General features: G+C 40.6%; 1 protein-coding gene across 1 annotated transcript in view; it reads left to right on the top strand.

Moving 5' to 3' along the window:
* Positions 1-1,097: 1,097 nt before the first annotated feature.
* PDE3B (phosphodiesterase 3B) overlaps positions 1,098-23,531 on the top strand; it is a 175,904-nt gene continuing 153,470 nt past the window's right edge. Inside the window, exon 1 of the mRNA XM_058688323.1 lies at positions 1,098-2,209. Within this exon, the coding sequence (XP_058544306.1) occupies positions 1,235-2,209 (975 nt within the window). The 5' untranslated portion in view covers positions 1,098-1,234. The remainder of the gene's footprint in view (positions 2,210-23,531) is intronic.

Consider the following 23,531-nt stretch of genomic DNA (forward strand, 5'->3'; position numbering starts at 1 on the left):
TGGGCACTGGTCTTGGAGAGGACTCCGAATCCTCCCATCCCTCCTCTCTAGAACACGCCGTTACAGTGAAAAAGGCTCCAACGTGGAAAAAGCTGTGTGACAGCAGATTTTCTACGCTTGTTTAGGGAGATTCAGACATGAGCTAATGAGTATGTATGGCAATGGTAGGAAGCGGAGGATGGGACGTTAGTTCCTTGCCTGTGAAGACGGTTCTTGAGGAAGACAAGCTCAATAGCATCTACTCAGATGGATGCTCTGGGGGAGCACCCCCAGTGCACGCTCCTTCCTAAGACCACCGTGAATATTCCGGGCCTACTGAGTGGTTCAAGATTCCACGTTGCTGTTGAGGGCAGACCCAGCCACACGGTCAGGGATCCTTCACCATGCCCCTGGCGGTGGCTGGACCTTACCGGGTGGCACAGTTCGGGCAGTCCAAGGGGCCCACCCTGAACCTGGATGAGGTGAGAGGCGGGTCCGGCTCTCCCCACCCCCCACAACTCGGTTTCCCAAGTAGGCACTGCCCTTGGGGACCGCAAACGCCCTCTTTCCCCCAAACCCCAGTGGTGACCTGTCCGAGCCTGGGTGCGTGTCTGTGACTTAGCCCCAAAGGGAACCCGCGTGCCTGGGGTCCCAGGATAGCGGGCTTGCCCCCTCCCACCCGGAGAAGACCCCGCCCGCCTCTGCCAACCCGGGTCGGTCTCCGGGTGGCCCCGGCCGCGCTCTCCCCGGTCCCGGCGCGCTCAGTCCGCGGGATCCCCGGCTCGCGTCCGCGACAGCGACTGGACGGGGCGCGGGCGCGGGCGCGCGCGAGCGGCGGGCGGGGCGCGCGCCGGCCCGGGGCAGGCACGGGGGAGGAGCGCCAGCCCGCCCGCCGCCGCTCGCGCGCCCAACGGACCAGGCTGGGGCCGGGAGGTAACTGTTGCAGCCCGCGGGAGCTGGGAGGCGACGCCGAGTCTCCAGTCCCGAGCGGTGCCCGAGGGACGCGGAGGGGGCGGCCGCAGAGGTCCCGGGAGCAGCCCCTTCCGCCCCTCTCCTCCGCCAGCATGTCGCGGACCCCGCCGCTCCAACGCCCGCGCGGCGGGGATCCCGGGCCGCGGCGGCGGGCGCAACCCTGACTCGCTGCCGAGCCGGGGGGGCGCCCGGAGCGCGGGGCCGGGGGTGCTGAGGGAGCGCGAGCGGCCGCCGCGGTCCGAGAGGGGCGTGCCGAGCCCCGCGGCCAGCCCGGGTCCCGGCCATGAGGAGGGACGAGCGAGACGCCAAAGCCATGCGGTGCCCGCAGGCGCCGGACGGGGCCGGCCCGCCCCCCGAGAGTCTGAGGAACGGCTACGTGAAGAGCTGCGTGAGCCCCCTGCGGCAGGACCCTCCGCGTGGCTTCTTCTTCCACCTCTGCCGCTTCTGCAACGTGGAGCTGCTGCTGCCGCCGCCGGCCTCCCCCCAGCAGCCGCGCCGCGGCTCCCCCTCCGCCCGGGCGCGCCTCTCGCTGGGCGCCCTGGCCGCCTTTGTCCTCGCCCTGCTGCTCGGCTCGGGGCCCGGGAGCTGGGCTGCCGGGGCCGCCCGGCTGCGGACCGTGCTGAGCGTGTGCTCGCACAGCCTCAGCCCCCTGTTCAGCATCGCCTGTGCCTTCTTCTTCCTCACCTGCTTCCTGACCCGGAGCAAGCGGGGCCCCGGGCCGGGCCGGAGCGGCGGCGGCGGCGGCGCCTGGTGGCTGCTGGCGCTGCCAGCCTGCTGTTACCTGGGGGACTTCTTGGCGTGGCAGGCGTGGACTTGGGCTTGGGGGCCCCCAGCCGCGGCCCAGCACACGCCCCCCGCGGTGGCGGGCAGGTTGTTCTCGGCGCTGAGCTGCGTGGGCTTGCTGACGCTCGCGCACCCGGCCAGGCTCCGGCACGGCATCCTGGTGCTGCTCTTCTCCAGCTTCGTCTGGTGGGTCTCCTTCACCGGGCTCGGGTCGCTGCCCGCCGCCCTCAGGCCGCTGCTCGCCTGCCTGGTCGGGGACGCCGGCTGCCTGCTGGCCCTGGGCTTGGATCACTTCTTCCAGATCAGGGAAGCCCCTCATCACCCTCGCTTGGCCAGTACCGCCGAGGACAAAGTGCCTGTGATCAGACCCCGCAGGAGGTCCAGCTGCGTGTCGTTCGGAGAAACTTCGGCCGGTTACTCCGGCAGTTCCAAGATGTTCAGGAGACCTTCGTTGCCTTGCATTTCCCGCGAACAGGTATGGTACCAGAAAGCACGGCTTGGGAAGGAAGCGAGTGCGGTTTTATCGCTTCGATTCCCAACTTGAATTAGCGTTCTCGAAAGCTCGTTAGCTTCCAGGGTTTCCGGGGGTGGGGGTGGGGGGGGGCAGATTTGTTCTGGAAAGAAATGTTAAATTACAGGAAGCTTTGTAAACGTGCAGAAGTACCTTTTATCTTGGAATAGAAATGAAATCGCAGACTGATCGTATTGCAACTTTTAAAGACTTTGTTCTCAGAGTTCTCAGAGGAATGAGGTGAGTTATTTGCGGTTTAATAGATCGACGACTCGCCACTTTGGCACACACTGAGTTATGTCTTTTTGGTGCTGTTTGCCTGTTGCTGGTATAATGGTGGTATCTCTCCAATGATAACATATAGCAATTAGATTGAATACACGTGTGTGTGCGCGCGCGCGCGTGTGTATAAATTTTAATCAGTGCGGTTTCATTCTTGATAATCGAGAGGACGAATTCGAGATCCTATTCGAGATCCCTAATGAACAGGGATGAGCTGTGGAACTGAGGCTTGTTAGTGTAGATGAAAAGATAGTTGGGAATAATTTTTAAGGGACTCTTCCCCACCTCTCCCAGTTTCAGTAGTATAGCCCATCATAATCTTTTACAGGCTAACTCCTGTCCATGGGTATTTGTTGCATAATTAGGAGAGTGTTGTAACAATTTAACCTTTAAACTTAGTAATGTCTGGAAAGATGCCAGAAGTATTTCCATTTCTCCCCCCTCTAGGTTTACATGGTTTTTTGTTTTGTTTTGTTTTGTTTTTTTTTTAAAGGAATTGAAATCATCCTCAGGGAAAAGTTGCTCTTTATGTAGTTTGGAGAAATCTTGTCCTATGTCACCAAGAAATCAGCAAATATAGTTGCTATTCATTGAACATTTGCTAGGTGCAAAATATTACATATATTTTCTCAAATCCTCACAAAAGCTCTGTATGGTGGATGACAACCTCAATTTAGAGATGAGTAAATTGAGGCGTATAGAAGTTACCCAACTACTTCCCACATCCAGTTAAGTGGCGGTGCTGGGACTTGAACCTACACGTTTCAGTTTTCAATGCTGTTTTCTAAGCAGCTAGAAAGAGGAGTGTAGAGGTTTTAAGTAGGAGAGTAGGAGTCTACACCATTGGTTTTCAGGCTTTTTGACCAGTGCTATGTTTTACACTGGGACCCAGTGTATTTGAAACAGAAGTTTCTTGTTCTTGCTACGTCCGATGCTCTCTTTTTAATAGTCTTCAAGCTACCACATTGATTTTATGTTTAACACTGATCTGAAAGGTTCCAATGAGACCACACTTTGCTTTCTTGAAAAGCGTTCTCTCAGAGGCCGCTTTTGTGGTCTGTACTTACTGGGCCACATGCTAGAAAGAATTGTTCAAAAAGTGTTATGCCTTTTGTTTTCTAAGTTTACAGCCAGCGATGCTGTCTAGACAATGCTTAGAAAGATGTGTGTCAGGAGAAACACTGTTGGGAGAAAAGCTGCAGAGCAAAGTCATTTCAGCTCTTTTCACAGGCTAGAATGGCAGTTGGCTTGACTATATGTGAATAGGTTGCATTTTTTCATACCAGAAAAGTGTTTTAGCAGCCTCATCACGTTTGTAAACGATTTTCCTGTACTTAACAGTATTGCACTGTAATGTATTTTAATTGTAATCTGTTGGTATAGCCAGTTATGGCTGTTTTCTTGTAAATTGAAGATCTCTGGTCATCTTAATCCTAGTGTGGTCCTCTTTTACCAACAGTAACCTTTTTCAGTCTTCAGCTAGGTGCAGTGGTGTTGTTATTGCTAGGTTGCTTCCTTTACTATTTGTATTAGAGGAAAACACAATTTCACTTTTAAAAAGGGCATGTTTTCTTATTTCAGAAAACCCGTATTCACATGAGTAGAAATCATTTTTGGGGTCTTAAATATATGATGTTAGCTCAAGGGTTTATACGTGGCTATTTAACATTCAGTGTCATAAAGTAGTACTATTTTGGCATTACTACAAATTACTAGATATTTTTAACTTCGCAAAGATTATAATTAACATTCATTTTTACTTATGCTAAATTCCTGAAGTCTAACAGTGGGTCTGTGGCTTTTGTTTGCATGTTTATTAGGTTAAAGAAGTTAAGGAGAAATTAGTACTTTCACGGAAGTAAAAGACCAAGAGATGTTTCTGATTTTCAAAGTGGTGAACTTTGTATGTGACAATTGTGAAGTCGCCTTTTTGTTTCAGAAAGTGAAGGAAGGCAAAAAAGATTTTGGGTAGAACTTGTTACAGGGGGAAATGTCCTGAATTCATAGGCAGAGAGTCAAGGGTTAGGTCGTGGTTCTACTGTGTGATCTTGGACAAGTAAGTGAGTGAGTCTCAGTATCCTGTCAAGTTAGGGGATCCCAGTAGATTAATTCTATAGTACCGTTCAGTTCTAGAATCCATTTCTTTTAGTAAGGTATGAATAAAAGTATAACTAAAATGTCACAAATTAGTAGTTCTTGAAGTTTTACTTAAATGTTGAATGTTGATACTAATAAGCTATGTTTTCTAATTGGAAAAGATGAACAGATATTCTACTTTTTGAATAGAGCACTTTAAAAAAGTATATGTGGATTCATTTTTGGATTGATAACAAAATTATACTTTGATTTCTTCAAGAACTTAAATGTTTTTATGAACATCTTTGAAAAACAATTGCAAACTCATATAAATGCTTTTAATTGTGTCGGAGTGTATTTAAAATAATTTTTAACTTTTGGGATATTAGGTACGATGTTGAAAATTAATGGCATATGTTTGTAAGGCACTTGATTTTCGTAATTAGACTGGTAGTACTTGATGTAAATGCTGTGTATGTGTCATTTCTTAGCTAAGGGTTTTTGTTGTTTTTAGCAAAGCATTTAGAGATTTAAAGTTAAAATCTAGTTAATGCTGACTGTGTCCTCTCTTGGGTTAATGGAAAGAAGCACTCGGTTTGTGGTGCATTTGCCAGCAGTCAGCTGAAACTAATAGGAAGCTAAAAGAAAAAAAAAAAATCAGTTGTCTACATAGAGGCATTGACCAGAGTATAACAAACTACATATCTATGCCATTTTAATTGTTTATTCTACAATGTAGTTTTCAGCTTCTCAACCAGATGATTTGGTGTGTGATAGACTAGGTAAATAGGAGGTTTTGAAAGGTGTAAGTTACTGTGTGAGATATTTTTCTATACCTAAAATGCTAAGTGCTTTCTAAATGGTTAGGTAAATATTTAAAAATTCTGTGGCCTTAAAGCCCATAAATATTATTTAAAGTGTTAATTTTATATGAAAGAGATATACACATGTAGTAGGTAGGCCTTTAAAAAAGACTTTAAAGTTTAAGTGATTATTTAGCCCCTTAAGGAATTTGCAAGGCAAAACCCACTATGAATTTCTTTACTCATACTGTAGTATTTGTGAAATTTACTTTACGGTTTTAATGAGTGAGCGTTTTATTCTCATTTCATGTTAATATTTTGTAGTAAAATATCAACCTATGTAATGATTTTATGCTCTATTTTGTAAATTTGTCCTCTGCCATCTGAATTATCTTTCAGAAATCACAGATTTAATCAAATCACTCATTCTTAAAAATCTCTTAGACTTTTTATTGTTCACAGGATAGAGTTCATGCTCTTGACCCTTGCCTACAAAGTCCTTTATAATCTGCTTTTAGCCTTTTGTTTGTTTTGTTTTTTAAAAAGCCACGTGGGACTTACTGAACGAACACCCCTTCCTCACATCCATCCTTGGCTGTGGCTGTTTGAGGACTGCTTATTGTTATTGACTTGTGGACTTTTTTCTTCTGCTTCTATCATTCACACTGGTTAAAATTTCCTTTAAGGAACAGATAGGATTAAGAATCTTTAGAAAGTACAGTGATACTCAAATTAATATATAAGCAGAGGACAAAGCTCCATTATAGCAGAGATGGCCATGTATAAAAATAAATCATGCGAAGCAGCCATGACCTGAGATAGAATATTTTCATTATATCGTATGAAATAGTAACATCTCCATAGTTTATGTTTTTCCACACTGAGTGAAAGGTAAATAGGGTCAACCATGAGTAAACCTGTATGAAGTTTGTTTTCATTGTCCTCTGACTTTTTATCCTCCTCAGGCAGGCCCTTCTTATTCTCCTTCCTTATTCCCAATTACTGTGTCAGCCCATTTCCCTAGCACATTTTACTTCTTTCCTATACCCCTAGCCAAAACAAGAACAGACTATACTTGCTGAACAAGTTTATTTGAACATGAGTATATTTGTATAGCTATAGAAGATAGAAGAGATTTAGAATTTATCTAATTGAAATATCATTTTTTTCAAGTTTATTTTGAGAGTATGAGCCTTCAGAAGAGTGGGGGAGGGGCAGAGAGAGAGAGGGAGAGTGAGAATCCCAAGCAGGCTTCGTGCTGTCAGTGCTGAGCCTGATTCCAGGCAAAATCTCACCGTGAGCCAAAATCAAGAGTCAGACACTTAACTGACTGAGCCACCCAGGTAACCCTGAAATATCATTTTATTTTTTTTAAGACTTTTTTTTTTTCAACGTTTTTTATTTATTTTTGGGACAGAGAGAGACAGAGCATGAACGGGGGAGGGGCAGAGAGAGAGGGAGACACAGAATCGGAAACAGGCTCCAGGCTCCGAGCCATCAGCCCAGAGCCTGACGCGGGGCTCGAACTCACGGACCGCGAGATCGTGACCTGGTTGAAGTCGGACGCTTAACCGACTGCGCCACCCAGGCGCCCCTGAAATATCATTTTATAGAAAGGAAAGAAATTCAACTCCGGGGAGATAATATCGTCTCCAGGTTATGCTGTGAAATATTGGGACACAAGGACTTGAGTCTAGGTCTGGACTGCTAGTCCCTCTATATTTTCCATAAAGAGTGCCTGAATTCATAGTTTTGCCAGCTGTCTCCAATTATGTGGTAAAAGACGCCCTTGGTTAAAAGAGGTGGGTGGGGTGGGGAGTAGCGGGAGAGAGATAGGAGTGAGAGATAGCAAAGCCTCTGTGTTGACCTTGAAGACACTCTTGATACCTGATGTGGTTGTTCCAGGGTGACTTGTAGGATGCAGCTGGTCTCAAACTCAAGTGCCTTCAGAGGCCAGCCACATAATGCATTTATGTTACATGTTGAGAAAGGAGGGGAGGGTGAGAAGAATGGAAGTGAACTGACTATTGCCTACTTTGCCTGAGGGCTCTCAGTTTAAACAAAACAAACTGAACTCCTATGTTAGCCAAGCAAAACTTTAAGAGAGCTGAGTTCTGTCTGAGTCTTTCTGACAGTTTGTAACATTGTTCACCTTATTATATACAAGTTGATCTGTGTTTGTTTAAGTGATTGTTGGAAGCTTGTTCCTAAAACTTGGGCACAGGAGTGTATTTCCCGCTGTCTTTTTCTTTTGCAACCTAGAGTTTTCCCTCCAATATTGATACCTAGCAGGTATCTTTATCTTTATAAGATAGAGATCTTTATCCCTCCGCCATCCCTTAGAGGACATTGACTACTTGTTCCCTAGATTTCAGACAACTTGCATCCAGGGTTTCTTACATTTATTTACTCAGCACTTAAATTTGTAAATGAGAAATGCCATACGTGAAAGACTATATATATGTATATTTTGGTATGGTTTAAAGAAGAAAATAAAACAAACAAAAGTCATGTACTCACCACTCATTTTCTTCGAAGTTCCCTGTGTAACCTATTTTGTATCTCCTTTTCCCTGCCTCAGAGGCAACACATCTATTCTTATATATATATATATATATATATATATATATATATATATATATATACACACACACACACAGTATTCATTCCCTTACTTAGCTTTACTATTATAATCCCCATGAATGTATTCCTAAGTAAATAATATGTTGTATTGCCTACATCTGAACTTTAAGTAAATAGAATCATGCTGTATTAATTCTTCTATAACTTTTTTTTCTGATGATTTCTGAGATTCATCCATGTTGATTTGGATAGTTGTAGTTAATTTTTGAGTGCTTTATAGTATTTTAATCTCATATGGGCATAGTAAAATTTACTTATCCATTCCACTGTGGGCCCTTGGGTAGTTTTCAGTTTTTGCTATTATATACAATGCTGCTATGAAAATTCTTATAAACGTCTTCTGGTGCATATGTGCATATAGAGGAAGAACTGCTAAGTTGCAAGATAGGCTCCTATTCAATTTTACTAGGCAGAATAATGGCACCCTGAACATGTGCCTGTTCTAACTCCTGGAATTTGTGAATTTGTTACTTTATGTGGCAAAGGGGACTTTGCAGGTGAGATTAAGTTAAGGGCCTTGAAATGGGAAGATCAACCAGGATTGTCTGAGTGGTTCCATGGAATTGCAAGGGTCCTTAAAAAAGTGGAAGAGGGAGGCAGAAGAGATCACAGTGACCCAAGAGATGTGACAGTGGCTGTACGGTTGGAGTAATACAGGGTGAGGAAGACTCACTTAATCCACTTTTGACTTTGAAATAGGAGAAGGTCAGCAGTCAAGGAGAGCAGGCAGCCTCTCAAAGCTGGAAAAGACAAGGAAATGGACTTTTCTTAGAGTTCCCTGAATGAAATGAAGCCCTGCCAACACCTTGATTTTAGCTCAGTCAGACCAGCCTGACCCATAGAGCTGTGAGATAATAAATCTGTGTTGTTTTATACCATTGAGGTTTTAGTTGTTACAGGAATGTATTACTTTGCAGCAGTTTGTATAGGTTGCTGAAACAAAGTACCGCAAACTGGGTGGCTTGAGCCACAAATCCATTGTTTCAGTTCTGGAGCCTAGAAATCCAAGATCAAGGTTGGTTCCTTTGCAAGAGCTCAGAGGGAGAGCCTGCCTCGCAGCTTCTGGTGGCTTGCTGGCATTGTTAGGCAGTTTTGGGATTGTAGATGCATCCCCCCTATCTTGACCTTCATCTTTCACATGGCACTTTCTCTGTGTTGCTTCATTTTCTCTCTGTGCCTGTCTTTGTGTCCCAATTTCCCCTTTTTGTAAGGAACCCAGTCATACATGATTAGGGCCTAACCCTAAGGACCTCTGTGCAGACCTTATTTCCAAATAAAGTCACCTTATGAGATACTGAGGATTAGGATTTCAACTTTTTTGGGAGAGAGAACACAATTCAACCCATACAGGTGGCGGTAGAAAACTAAAGTTGAATTGTTTTTCAAAATGGTTATACCCTTTATACTTTTGCTAGAATTCCCTGAAACCAATGACTCCTATTTATTGACTTTATTTTTGTTAGTTTAGAGGGTGTGAAGTGGTATTTCTGTGTGATTTTAATTTGTATTTTCCTAATTACTAATAAGGCCGAGTACTTTTTATATTTACGGACTACATTTTTTAAAATTATTTTTGTTTTGGGGCGCCTGGGTGGCGCAGTCGGTTAAGCGTCCGACTTCAGCCAGGTCACGATCTTGCGGTCTGTGAGTTCGAGCCCCGCGTCGGGCTCTGGGCTGATGGCTCGGAGCCTGGAGCCTGTTTCCGATTCTGTGTCTCCCTCTTTCTCTGCCCCTCCCCCGTTCATGCTCTGTCTCTCTCTGTCCCAAAAATAAATAAAAAACGTTGAAAAAAAAATTAAAAAAAAAAAAATTAAAAAAAAAAATTATTTTTGTTTTTTGTTTTTTTAATGTTTATTTATTTTTGAGAAAGAGAGAGAGACAGAGCATGAGTGGGGGAAGGGGCAGAGAGAGAGGGAGACACAGAACCTGAAGTAGGCTCCAGGCTCTGAACTGCCAGCACAGAGCCCAACACAGGGCTCAAACCCATGAACTGTGAGATCATGACCTCAGCCGAAGTCAGATGCTTAATTAACCCAGAGCCACCCAGGCACCCGTGGACTACATTTCTTATTCAGGGCTTACCTGTTTATGTCTTTTGCTCTTTTATTTTGCTGGTTTATTTTTTCTCAATAAATCATGAGTTCTTTATTCTGGACATAGGACATTAATCCTTTATTAATTGTTTGACTTGCAAATATCTTCTTTCAGTTTTTATGGTGTCTTTTGATAACTGAAGTTCTTTTTTTTAAAATTAATTTCTTTATTTTTATTTTATTTTATTTTTTTAAATTTCTTTATTTTGAGAGAGAGAGAGAGAGAGCGAGCACGCGAGCAGGGGAGGGGCAGAGAGAGAGGGAGAGAGAGAATCCCAAGCAAGCTCTGTGCTGTCAGTGCAGAGCCTGATTTGTGGCTCAAACTCACAAACTGTGAGATCATGACTGAGCCAAAATCAAGACTTGGATGCTTAAATGACTGAGCCACCCAGGCACCTGATAATGCTCTAATGCTACGACTCTTTGTGTCTTGTTTATGAAACCCGTCCCTATTGGAAGTTATAATATAGATTTCTATATTTCTTTTTAACATTTTAAAGTTTTGCCTTTCAAAACTTTTTACCCATAAAGAATTGCTTCATATGATCCAATCTCATTTTTTATCCAGTGGATATTATCTCAACACAATTTATTGAAAAATTCATTCTCCATTTACCAGCATTGCTACCTCTGCCATATATCAAGATATATGTCTGAAGATTCAGTATCTGTATGAATCTGTATCTGGGCTCTTTATTTTTTTATTTTTATTTATTTTAAATTTATTTTTAATGTTTATTTTTGAGAGAGAGACAGAGCATGAATGGGGGGGGGGGGGGCAGAGAGAGAGGGAGACACAGAATCTGAAGCAGGCTCCAGGCTCTGAGCTGTCAGCACAGAGTCCGATGCAGGGCTGGAACTCATGGACAGCGAGATCATGAGCTGAGCCAAATTTGGACATATAACCAATTGAACCACCCAGGCTCTTTATTAAGTTTCATTGGTTAGTTTATGCACTCTGTGTTTATACCACACTGTCTTAATTGTAATAGCTTTATAATAAGATAATAAGTGGTAAATCTCTTTTAAAAGTTCTTAAAGAGTATGTTGGGGTTTTTTGGACTTTGCTTTTGAATATAAATTTCAGAATAAGTTTGTCAAGTTTCACAAAAATCCTGTTGGGATCAGCATTGCAATAAATCTTTTGAACAGTTTAGAGAAGAATTTGCTTTTGATTGAAATTTTTAAGTGATATTTTTCTAGGAATTTATTTAATGTAACTTTTCAAATTTATTTTCTTAGTTCCTAATATCTTTTTATTATCTGGTTAGTCTGTTCAGCATCTGCATTAATGTCCTCTTTTTCATTTTTTTAAATGTTTATTTATTTTTGAGAGAGAGAGAGTGCATGCATGCATGTAAGCAGGGGAGGGCCAGAGAGAGGCCGGATAGAAGACCTGAAGCGGGCCCTGTGCTGATAGCAGAAAGCTCAATATGGGGCTTGAACCCACAAACCAGGAGATCATGACTTGAGCCAAATGAGACTTAAACGACTGAGCCACCCAGGCTCCCTCTTTTTCATTTCTAATATCATTTGTATCTCTTTTCTTTGTTTCTTAATTGGCCTTGCTAGAAGTTCATTTGCTTTTTTTTTTTTTTTTAAGTTTATTTTTTTTGAGAGAGAGCGCACTCATGCACATGTACGCAAGTGGATGGGAAGCAGAGTGGGAGGGAGAGAGAGAATCCCAAGCACGCTGTGCTTTGTCAGTGCAGAGCCCAATGTGGGGCTTGAACCTACCATCTGTGAGATCATGACCTGAGCCAAAATCAACAGGGGAACCCTTAACCAACTGAGTCACACAGGTGCTTCTATTTCCTTTTTTTTTATTAAAAATATTTTTCTTTAATGTTCATTTATTTTTGAAGGAGAGAGAGACAGAGTGTGAGCCATGAGAGGGGCAGAGAGAGAAGGAGACACAGAATCTGAAGCAGGCTCCAGGCTCTGAGCTGTCAGAACAGAGCCTGACGTGGGACTTGAACTCACAAACCATGAGATCATGACCTGAGCTGAAGTTGGATGCATAACGAGCTGAGCCACCAGGTGCCCTGCCTCTATTTGCTTTTTAATCTTTTTAAAAAACCAACTCTTTGGATTGGCACTTATTTTCTATTTTATTTATACTAGCTCTTACTTTTATTGTTATTTTTTTCTTTCTTTGAGTTTCTTTTCTTAAAAAAATTTTTTTAATGTTATTTATTTTTGAGAGAGAGACAGAGAGAGACAGAGAGAGAGAGAGAGAGAGAGACAGAGCGCAAGCAGGGGAGGGGCAGAGAGAGAGGGGAAGACACAGAATCCGAAGGAAGACAGCTCAGAGCCTGACTCAGGGCTGGAACCCATAGACTGCAAGATCATGACCTGAGCTAAAGTCAGATGCTTAACTGATTGAGCCACCTAGGCACCCCTCTTTGAGCTTATTTTCTTGTACTTTTTCTAACTTTGTAATTGAGATGTTAAGCCTGTTAATTTTGAGACTTTTTAGTGTATTCATTTAAGATTATACATTTCTCTAAATATTGCTTTAGTTGACTTTCACAAGGTTTGATGTGTAGTAGTGTTATTGTTCAGTCCTAAGCATTTTCTCATTTTCATTTTGATTTCCCTTTTGACTATCAAGTTGCTTTGAAATAATAAAAATTTCTAATCATGCAGGTTTTCTAGTTATTTTATGGTTGTTTTCTGATTTAATTGCCTTGTGGGCAAAAGATGTGGCCTAACATACGATCAGTTTTCATTATTGTTCTGTGTGCTTGAAAATAATATATATACTTCAATTTTTAGGTACAATGTTAGCTGTCTGGTAGGTAAATGTTGTAAAATGTTCTTATCATGTTTTCTGTGTCCTTATTGACTTTAAAAAAAAATCTTCTTGACCCATTAGTAACTGGAGAGAATATGAAAAATCTCACTTTACTGGGACATCTGGGTGGTTCAGTCGGCTGAGCTTCTTACTGTTGATTTCGCCTCAGTTCCTGATCTCACAGTTCATGAGATCCAGGCGTGGTGCCACCCCTCCCCCCCACCCTCACCTCTGTGGGCTCTGTGCTGACAGCACGGAGCCTTCTTAGGATTCTCTCTCCTCTCTGTTCCTTCTCTGTTTGTGCGCTGTCTCTTTCAAAATTAAAAAAAAAAATGCATAAACTTAAGAAACAAAAGCTTGAGGTGCCTAGATGGCTCAATCGGTTGAGCCTCCGACTTTGGCTCAGGTCATGATCTCCCCATCAATGAGTTACAGCCCTGCATCAGGCTCTGTGCTGACAGCTCAGAGCCTGGAGCCTGCTTCAAATTCTGTGTCTCCCTCTCTCTCTGCCCCTCCCCCACTCATGCTCTGTCTGTGTCTCTGTCTCTCTCTGTCAAAAACAAACATTAAAAAAAATAATAAAAAAGTAAAATAAAACATTAAAAAAAAAATCTCACTTTGCTGGTAGATTTGTCAGTTTCCCCCTCATAGTTTGCAGTTTGCGTTTTGCATTTCATATTCATGAGAACATAGGTGGAGAATAGAACTTTTCAAATTAGATAGAATTACTTACCAAAGGAACAACAAAAGGTATACATGAGAGAAAGGATATTTCAAATGTCTAAAGAGTTAATGTAGGAAAGTAGTGGAAAACTAATTTGATCAGAGTTAGTATACATTTGCAAATTGCCTTTTATATATGCTAGGCTCCGGAGATACTAAGCACAGGGTCTGTATTCCAAGGAGCTCAAACTCTAATGCAGAGAGAAAATGTGAGTAAATAATTACAATTCAGTGTGGAAAGTGACATAGCAGAGGTATAAACAAGGTACTATGGGAACAGTATGGAAGGAACAACTAACTCTCTCTGAGCATTGGAAAGCCTTCAAGAAGTAATTAACAATTGACCTTTAATTTTCAAAGAATGTTTCTTCTTGATATAAAATAAGTCAAAAATGAATTTAAAAAAATTTCACTCCTATGAAAAAATTTCCCTCCTATGACTTTAAAAATAATTTTTTAAAAATTTATTTTATTTTAGTTTTTTAGTATAATTTGTTGTCAAGCTGGCTAACATACAGTGTATACAATGAGCTCTTGGTTTTGGGGGTAGATTCCCGTGATTTATCGCTTACATACAACACCCAGTGCTCATCCCAACAAGTGCCCTTCTCAATGCCCATCACCCATTTACCCCTCTCCCCCTACCATCAACCTTTAGTTTGTTCTCTGTGTTAAAGTTACTCCGTGTAGGGGCACCTGGGTGAATCAGTCGGTTAAGCAGCCAAGCCTTGGTTTCAGCTCAGGTCATGATCTCATGGTTTGTGGGTTCAAACCCCACGTCAGGCTCTGCACTGGCTGTAGGGAGCCTGCTTGGGATTCTCTCTGTCCCTCTCTCTCTGTCTCTCATGTGCTCTGTCTCTCTCATGTGCTGTCTCTCTCTCTCAAAATGAATAAACTTAAAAAAAGAGTTATTCTGGTGTGATTTCTACCTTACTCTAAGTGTGTATGGAGATAAATAACTTCTTTTCAACTAAGAGATTGAAAAGTCACACAAAACATAGTCAAATCAGGCAAACTGTTCACTTTGAGTGACCAATCAATGCTAATAACTAAAAAAGAGTTTTAAGTCCTTTATCAGAAATGTCAATATCAGTGGTAAAAATAATATAGGCACTAAAGTAATGTAACCCAGGATCAGAAAAGAGGGATTATCCTAAGATGTAGTAATTACCAAGTACTTACTATGTGCTAGTCTTAACAACCCTGTGAAATAAGTATTGGGATCCTGTTTTGCAGCTAGACACTAAAGCAGAAAGGCAAATTAACTAGCCCTAAATCACTTAGCTAGTACATAGAAAATACCATAATATGCTGAGTGCCATTTACCAGTGAAAACAAACCCCTAAGAACTCTCCCAGCTGAAACAACTAAACTACAGGTTTAAACATTTTATGGAATACTTTTTTTTTTTTTCAACGTTTTTTATTTATTTTTGGGACAGAGAGAGACAGAGCATGAACGGGGGAGGGGCAGAGAGAGAGGGAGACACAGAATCGGAAACAGGCTCCAGGCTCCGAGCCATCAGCCCAGAGCCCGACGCGGGGCTCGAACTCACGGACCGCGAGATCGTGACCTGGCTGAAGTCGGACGCTTAACCGACTGCGCCACCCAGGCGCCCCTGGAATACTTTCTGAAAGGAATCACTGAGCAAGAAAATCTGAGATCCCAAAAAAGAACTGAAGGTAGTGTAGGGTAGAAAACATTTCCCTTCTAGGTTCTTTGCCTGGTCTAATAATTAAATTGACATAAGACAGATTACCGGTAGAAAAACAAATTTAACTGCATATGCGGGAGTCCCATACAAATCCGAAACTCAAAGAAGAGACCAAAGAAGGAATCTTTTATACCCTTTAGACAAAGAAACAATACATGTGTGAGGAATTGACAAGACAAAGAGGTTTGGGCTTGGGGTAGTAAATTGGTGAAGAAGTAACAAGTTTTTGTTTATACAGCCTTCTTGGCTCTAATTTCCCATCTCTGGTGATTAGGATGCTTTCTACTCTCCTGGCACTGGGAGAGGTACCTTTCACACTGGAGATTTATCTCCTGCTTTGAGGGTGGGGGAGACAGAGGAGGGTTAGACTGTCCATCTTGCACTAGCTGTTTCTCAAGCACCTTTATTTTTATTTTTAAATTTCTATTTTTTATTGAGTGTAGTTGACACACAGTATTATATTAGTTTCAGGTAAACAGCATAGTGGTTTGACAGTAATATACCTGATGAAATACTATGATGAGTGTGGTTATCTGTCACCATACAAAGTTATTACAGTATTATTGACTGTATTTTCTATGCTAATTCAAAGTACTCAGTATGCCAAAGTGGCATATTTGGGGATGGCATATTCTGCTGTCCTTCAGTAGGAATTCTGAGAGGGAAGCAGACAGTAAAACCAGCTTTCACTGGAAGAGTTTCTCACCATCCTTAGAGACTTTGAACATTTGCTTCTGTGAGATATGGCCAGGCTCAAGAGATAAAATCTAGAGTCTGTCCAAACTCAGGAATCTAGGTGAGACCCAAAGTGTTACTCCCCCAGTAAAAGGGTAAATGAGAAATAAATATGGCTGTGGATATGGGATGCCTATGTTGACTTTGGCTCAAGGGAATTGAGGAGGAATAAAATATAGTAACATATAACAAGAGGGCCCTTGTACTTTTTTTTTTTTTTTTTTTTTTTTTTTTTTTTTTTTTAATGTAAGCTCTATGCCCAGTGTGGGGCTTGAACTCATGGCCATGAGATCAAGAGTTGCATGATCTATCAACTGAACCTGACAGGTACCCTCCCTCCCCTCCCCCCTCCCCCAGTTTTTTTTTTTTTTTTCAGTTGAAGAATAGTTGACACGCAGTGTTACATGAGTTTCAGGTGTACAAACAACATAGTGATTGGGTAACTCTGTATGTTATGCAGTGCTCACCAGAAGCACAGGCACCATCTGTCACTGTATAACACTGTTACAATACCATTGACCGTATTTCCTATACTGTATCTTTCATCCCTATGATTTATTCATTCCGTAACTGGAAGCATGTACCTTCCATTCCCCTTTACCTATTTTACCTATCCTGTTTCCCCCTCCCCTCTGGCAGCTAGCAGTTCTCTGTATTTATGGGTCTGTTTCTTCCCTTTTTGTTTGTTCATTTGTTTTGTTCTTTAGATTACACATGTAAGTGAAATTATATATGTCTTTCTCCAACTTATTTCACTTAGCATAATACCTTCTAGGCCCAACCATGTTGTCATCCTTTTTTATGTCTGAGTCATATTCCATTGTATACACGTACCACATTTTCTTTATCCCTTCATCTATTCATGGACACCTAGGTTGCTTCCATATCTTGGCTATTGTAAATAATGCTGCACTAAACATAGGGGTGCATAAATCTTTAAAAAAAATATATCTTTTTGAATTAGTGTTTTCATTTTCTTTGGGTAAATACCCAGTAGTGGAATTACTGAGTCTTATGGTATTTCTATTTTCAATTTTTTGAGGAGCCTCCATACTGTTTTCCACAGTGGCTGTACCAGTTTATATTTCTAGCAGCAGTGTGTAAGGGTTCCTTTTTCTCCACATTTTCCCAACAGTTGTTGGGATTTTGATTTTCATTTACATGATGATTAGAGATGCTGAGCATCTTTTCATGTGTTTGTTAGCCATCTGTATGTCTTCCTTGGAATGTCTATTCAGGTCCTCTGCCCATTTTTAAATCAGGTTATGTGTGTTTTTGATGTTGAGTTTTAAAAATTCTTTATATATTTTGGATATTAACCCCTTATCAGATATATCATTTGCAGATATCTTCTCCCATTTGTAGGTTGCCTTTTTGTTTCCTTCTAAAATTTTTTTTCTTTTTTTTAATGTTTATTTTTTGAGAGACAGAGACAGAGCGTGAGCAGGGGAGGGGCAAAGAGAGAGGGAGTCACAGAATCCAAAGCAGGCTCCAGGCTCTGAGCTGCTAGCACAGAGCTCAACGTGGGGCTTGAACTCACAAACCTCGAGATCATGACCTGAGCTGAAGTCGGATGCTTTAACCGACTGAGCTACCCAGGTGCTCACCTTTTTATTTTCTTGATTGCTTCCTTTGCTCTGCAAAAGCTTTTTATTTTGGTGTAGTCTCAGTTGTTTATTTTTACTTTTGTTTCCCTTGCCTGAGGGGACACGTGTAGAAAAATGTTGCTAAGGCTGATGTCAAAGAGATGACTGGCTATATTTTCTTACAGGATTTTTATATTTCAGGTCTCACATTTAGGTCTTTAATCCATTTTGAGTTTAGTTTTGTATGTGGTGTAAGAAAGTGGTCCAGTTTCATTCTTCTGCATGTAGCTGTCTAGTTTTCCCAGCATCATTTAGTGAAGGGACTGTCTGGCCTCCTCTGTTATGGATTAGGTGACAAATGTGGATTTATTTCTGGGTTCTCTGTACTGTTCTATTGATCTATGTGTCTCTTTTTGTGCCAGTACCGTACTGTTTTGATCATTGTATCTTTGTAGGATATCTTGAAATTTGGGATTGTGATACCTACAACTTTGTTTTTCTTTCTCAAGATTGCTTTGGCTATTTGGGGTCTTTTGTGGTTCCATATAAATTCTAGAATTATTTGTTCTAGTTCTGTGAAACATGCTATTGATATTTTGATAGGAATTGCATTGGTTCTATAGATTGCTTTGGGCAGTATGGACATTTTAGCAGTATTCAGTCTCCCAGTCCATGAACATGGAATATCTTTCCATTTGTTTTATCTTTACTTTCTCTCATCAGTGTTTTGTAGTTTTCAGAGTACTGATCTTTCAGTTTTTTGATTAAGTTTATTCCTAGGTTTTGTATTCCTTTTGGTGCTATTGTAAGTGGAATTGTTTTGTTAGTATCTTTTTCTGCTACTTCATTATTGTATGGAAACATTACAGATTTCTGTATGCTATTTTGTATACTACAACTTTACTGAAGTCATTTATTCTGATAGTTTTCTGGTGGAGTCTTTAGGGTTTTCTGTGTCTACTATTATGTCATCTGCAAATAGTGACAGTTTTACTTTTTCCTTATAAATTTGGATGCCTTTTAGTTATTTCTTGTCTGATTGTGTGGCTAGGCCTTCCCATACTATGTTGAATAAAAAGTGATGAGAATGGGCATTCTTGTCTTAAAGGAAAAGCTGTTTTTCACCATTGAGTATAATATTAGCTGTGGGTTTTTCATATATGTATGACTTTTTTTTTATGTGTGTATTCCTTCTGAACCGACTTTATCGAGCATTTTTATCATGAATGGATGTTGAATTTTGTGAAGTGCTTTTTTTGTATCTATTGAGATGGTCATGTGATTTTTATCCTTCATTTTGTTAACGTGTATCATGTTCATTTGTGGGTATTGAGCTATCTTTGTTTTGCTGGAATAAATCCCGCGTGATCATGGTGAATGATCCTTTTAATGTATTGTTGAATGCAGTTTGCTGTATTTTGCTGAGGATTTTAGTATCTATGTTCATCTGAGATACTGGCCTGTGGTTTTTGTTGTTGTTATTTTGTTTTGTTGTTATTGTTTTCTTTTGTTTTTGTTTTTGTAGTGTCTGGTTTTGGTGTCAGGGTAATGCTGGCCTTGTACAATGTATTTGGAAGCTTCCCTTTTCCTTCTATTTTTCAGAATAGTTTGCGGAAAATAAGTATTAACTGTCCTTTCAATATTTGGTAGAATTCACCTGTGAATCCATCTGGTCCTGGATTTTGTTTCTTGGGAGTCTTTTGATTACTGATTCAGTTTTGTTACTGATAATCAACCTGTTCAGATTTTCTATTTCTTCCTGATTCAGTGTTGGAGGATTGTATGTTTCTTTTCTTTTTTTCTTTCTTTTTCTTTTATTTTTTCTTTTTTTGTGGTGAAATACACATACCATAAAAATTATCATTGTAACCATTTTTAAGTGTACATTTTAGTGGCATTAAGTACATTCTCACTGTTCTGCAACCATAGCTGCCATCCATCTCTAAAACGTTTCTTACCTACCTAAACAAAATATATAACCATTAAATAACTCTGTATTCTGCCTCCTCCTGGCCCCTGATAAATGCCATTCTACTTTCTGTCTCTATGAGTTTGACTACTTTAGATACCTCAAAGAAGTGGAATCCTACAGTATTTACCTTCTTGTGACTAATTTATTTCACTTAGCATAATCATTGTTGGAATTTTCATAGGCTTTGCTTTGAATTCACAGATTGCTTTGAATAGTGTTATGTTAACCATATTACATCTTACCATCCGTTAACATGGGATATCTTTGTATTTATTAGTTTTTCTCTTTATTTGTGTTTTAATTTCTTTGAGCAGCATTTTATAGTTTTCAGTGTATGAGACTTTTTCCTCTTTGGTTAAGTTTTTTCCTAAGTATCTATTTTGCTGCTATTGTAAGTGGACTTGTTTCTTAATTTTATTTTTGAATTGTTCATTGTCAGTGTGTAGAGTATAGCTGATTTATATGTGTTGATTTTGTGTTCTGCAGCTTTCCTGAATTTGTTTATTCTAACAGTTTGTGTTTGTGTGTGTGTAATCTTTATGGTTCTCATTTAATTAAAAAATTTTAAAACTAAGGCTTAATTAAGTTGTCATTATTATTTTTAAGACTTGATTTTTTTTTTTTTAGAGGAGTTTAAAGTTCACTGGAAAATTGAGGGGAACGTACAGAAATTTCCCATATACACTTTGCCCTCAACCTGGTATAGTGTGTTCCATTATTAACATCTCCCACAAGATTTGGTACAACTGAGGGCCTACCTACATTGACACATCGTAATCACTCAAAGTCCATACTTTCCACTAGGTTTCACTCTTGGTGTTGTACATACAATCTATGGGTTTAGACAAATGTATAATGACAAGTATGCATCATTAACGGAAAATAAAAAGTACTTTCACTGCCCTAAATATCCTCTGCTCCACGTATTTATTCCTTCCCCACTCCCCACCCCTGGCAGTCACTAATCTTTTTACTGTATTCCATACTTTTGCCCTTTCCAGAATTATAATTGGAATAATAAAGTACTTACTTAGTTTTTTAATTGAAATTAATGCTATATATGCAGACTGAGAAAACACAAGTGAAAAATGTAAAGTGGTCCCAGGTGATTGTTAGGAGTAAATTCAAATTCCTCAAATTAATTCCCACGGATAAAAATTGAGCACTGCATTCATCAAAGATCCATAGGGGCGCCTGCGTGGCTCAGTCAGTTAAGTGTCCGACTTCAGCTTAGGTCATGATCTCACGGTTCATGAGTTCGAGCCCCGCGTCGGGTTCTGTGCTGAAGGCTCAGAGCCTGGAGCCTGCTTCCAAATCTGTGTCTCCCTCTCTCTCTGCCCCTCCCCCAACTGTGCTCTGTCTCTCTGTCTCAAAAATAAACGTTAAAAAAAAGTTTAAGAAAATATCCATAAAACATGCAAGGAAACAAGGCACAATGAGTATGAACATGCAGAAAAAAGTATACAGCAAAAAAAAAAAAAAAAAAATTACACCCCGAAAGTCTTCAGAGGTCAGAAATGTCATCTGCTAGGTATAGGAAATGTTAATATGTTTAAAGAAATAAAATAGGAAGTTGGGAAAATGATGGGTTAACAGAGGGTCGACAGATTTGAAAAATAGAACTTCTAAAGATGAAAGAAATAACCACAAATTGAAAACCTGATATATATATTAATTAGCAGTTGAGGGCAGAATTTGTGAACCCGAAGGTAGATCCGTAGAAACTATCCATAACATTCTGCAGAGAAAAAAAAGAGATGGAAGTTAAGAGAAATAGAGCAACTTGGAGAATGAGGAGAAAAAATTTAACATGGATTTAATTGAAGTTCTAAAAGGCTATAAGAAAATGGAAAACAGGCAATATTTGAGGAGATAATGGGTGTAAAGTTGAATTCTATAGCTCTGATGAAAAATACAACTGATAGCCAGAAAGCCCTCTGAATCTTAAGCAAAATAAAAAGAAATCCACCCCAGATGTATCATTGCAAAATGCAGAACACACAAAAAAGAGAAGTACTAAAAGGAGTCAGAGAGAAAAGAGACATTAACTACAAAAAAAGATGAGTGACAATTATACTGAATGGTGACTTATTATTATTATTTTTTAAACGTTTATTTATTTTTGAGACAGAGAGAGACAGAGCATGAACAGGGGAGGGGCAGAGAGAGAGGGAGACACAGAATCTGAAACAGGCTCCAGGCTCTGAGCTGTCAGCACAGAGCCCGACGCGGGGCTCGAACTCACAGACCGTGAGATCATGACCTGAGCCGAAGTCAGACGCTTAACCGACCAAGCCACCCAGGCGCCCCAATGGTGACTTATTAATAGCAGCAGTGGTCCCAGAAAGCAGTAGAGTGTCATCCTTCGTGTGCTGAGGGAAAACAACTGTCAAACTAGAAATCAATGTCTAGCAAAACTTTCTGGGAAGAGAACAAATTAAAATCATTTGAGACCAGCAAAAATTGGGAATTTGTCTCACCAAAAATACATATGGTTCAGGCACAAAGAACTGAAATCAAGAAGAAATGCTAATAACAGATACACAGGTGAAACTAAGCAACCGTGATGTTATAAAACATTATCAGCAGTGTCTAATTTGCGACGGGAGAATGAATGAGCTAGGACTGAATCAGTAGAAAACAATAGCATTTACCCTGGAAGGAAAAATTCAGAAAGTGAGACTCTCAGTATGAAGGCATTTCAGGTCTGGGTGTGTGAAAGGTTAGTAGTATCATTAGTATCAGTAGCTACCATAGAGAATGGAAAGTTGCTGACTTGGGAGAAGTGACAAAAAGCTTGGCTTTCTCGGTAACAGCTTGTTGTTTTCTTATGTATGCACGTGCTCCCTAGGATGTAAGCTCCCTGTGGTTATCTATGACTGTATTTACTCTTACCGTCATTTTTCATCATAGTTCCATGTTACCCTTGAGTAAAGGAAGAACTGTAGGTGGAGATGAGTTCCAATCTTTGGTATTCTCATCAATAGGAAGTTGTGTTGCACAATGTCAAAGCCAGCCTGCTTGAGTTTAAATGGCATTTCTGCCACTTAAGGATGTTGGGCATGTTATTTAACAAACTTTGTAAAACTAGGGGTAGTAATAACATCTGTCTCACTGATGTGAGGTGTTGTTAGAGAATTAAATGAATTAATAGCCTGGAAAATTCCCGGAACAGTGTCTGGTACCTGGCAAACTCTCAATAGGTTAATTGTTGGTGTTGTTTTGTTACTAATAGTTAAAAATTTCATCTTCAAATTGCTTCGCAGGTTATGCCAAATTACTCTAAAATCAATGGTAAGGCTAATAAATTTAGATCTTTCAAACAATACCTTTTTATTACACCTGCAGTTCTCTTGCAACCTGTATTAAGTAGAAAAGTCTTGTATAAGGGACTATATGGGGGAAATTCTGTTAGCAATTGCCAGTATTAGGACAACAAAGAAAAGATACTAACGATGATTTAAAAATGGATTGAAAGGGTTTATTGGGGGTTTTTTATGTTTTGAAGTTTCGGACGTCAAGGTTAAGAACCTTTGGTCTGCAAGATAAAGAATTTGTCAGTTGTTGCAACCCTAACTTACTATCCCCTATAATTTTTTGTTCCAGTTTGTCATTTTGGAGTTTGAGGTATATTAGAACCTCACCCATAACTGTTGCTTCATAGTTCACTACTAACCATGTTGACAGCTATGCAGCCCCACCCCAGGGATGGTAAGAGGGAGACAAAAGATAAGAGAACAGAAGGAAGAGAAATGGTGTATGTAGAGCAGCTCCCTTAACCCTGTTTCTCACTCCAGTCAGCCTTAGGCACTGCGCTGTACTGTGTTTAGATGAAGTTCTGTGAAGATCTTCCACTGTGTAA

This window comes from Neofelis nebulosa, chromosome 10 (genome assembly GCF_028018385.1).
Source record: "Neofelis nebulosa isolate mNeoNeb1 chromosome 10, mNeoNeb1.pri, whole genome shotgun sequence".
Lineage (NCBI taxonomy): Eukaryota > Metazoa > Chordata > Mammalia > Carnivora > Felidae > Neofelis > Neofelis nebulosa.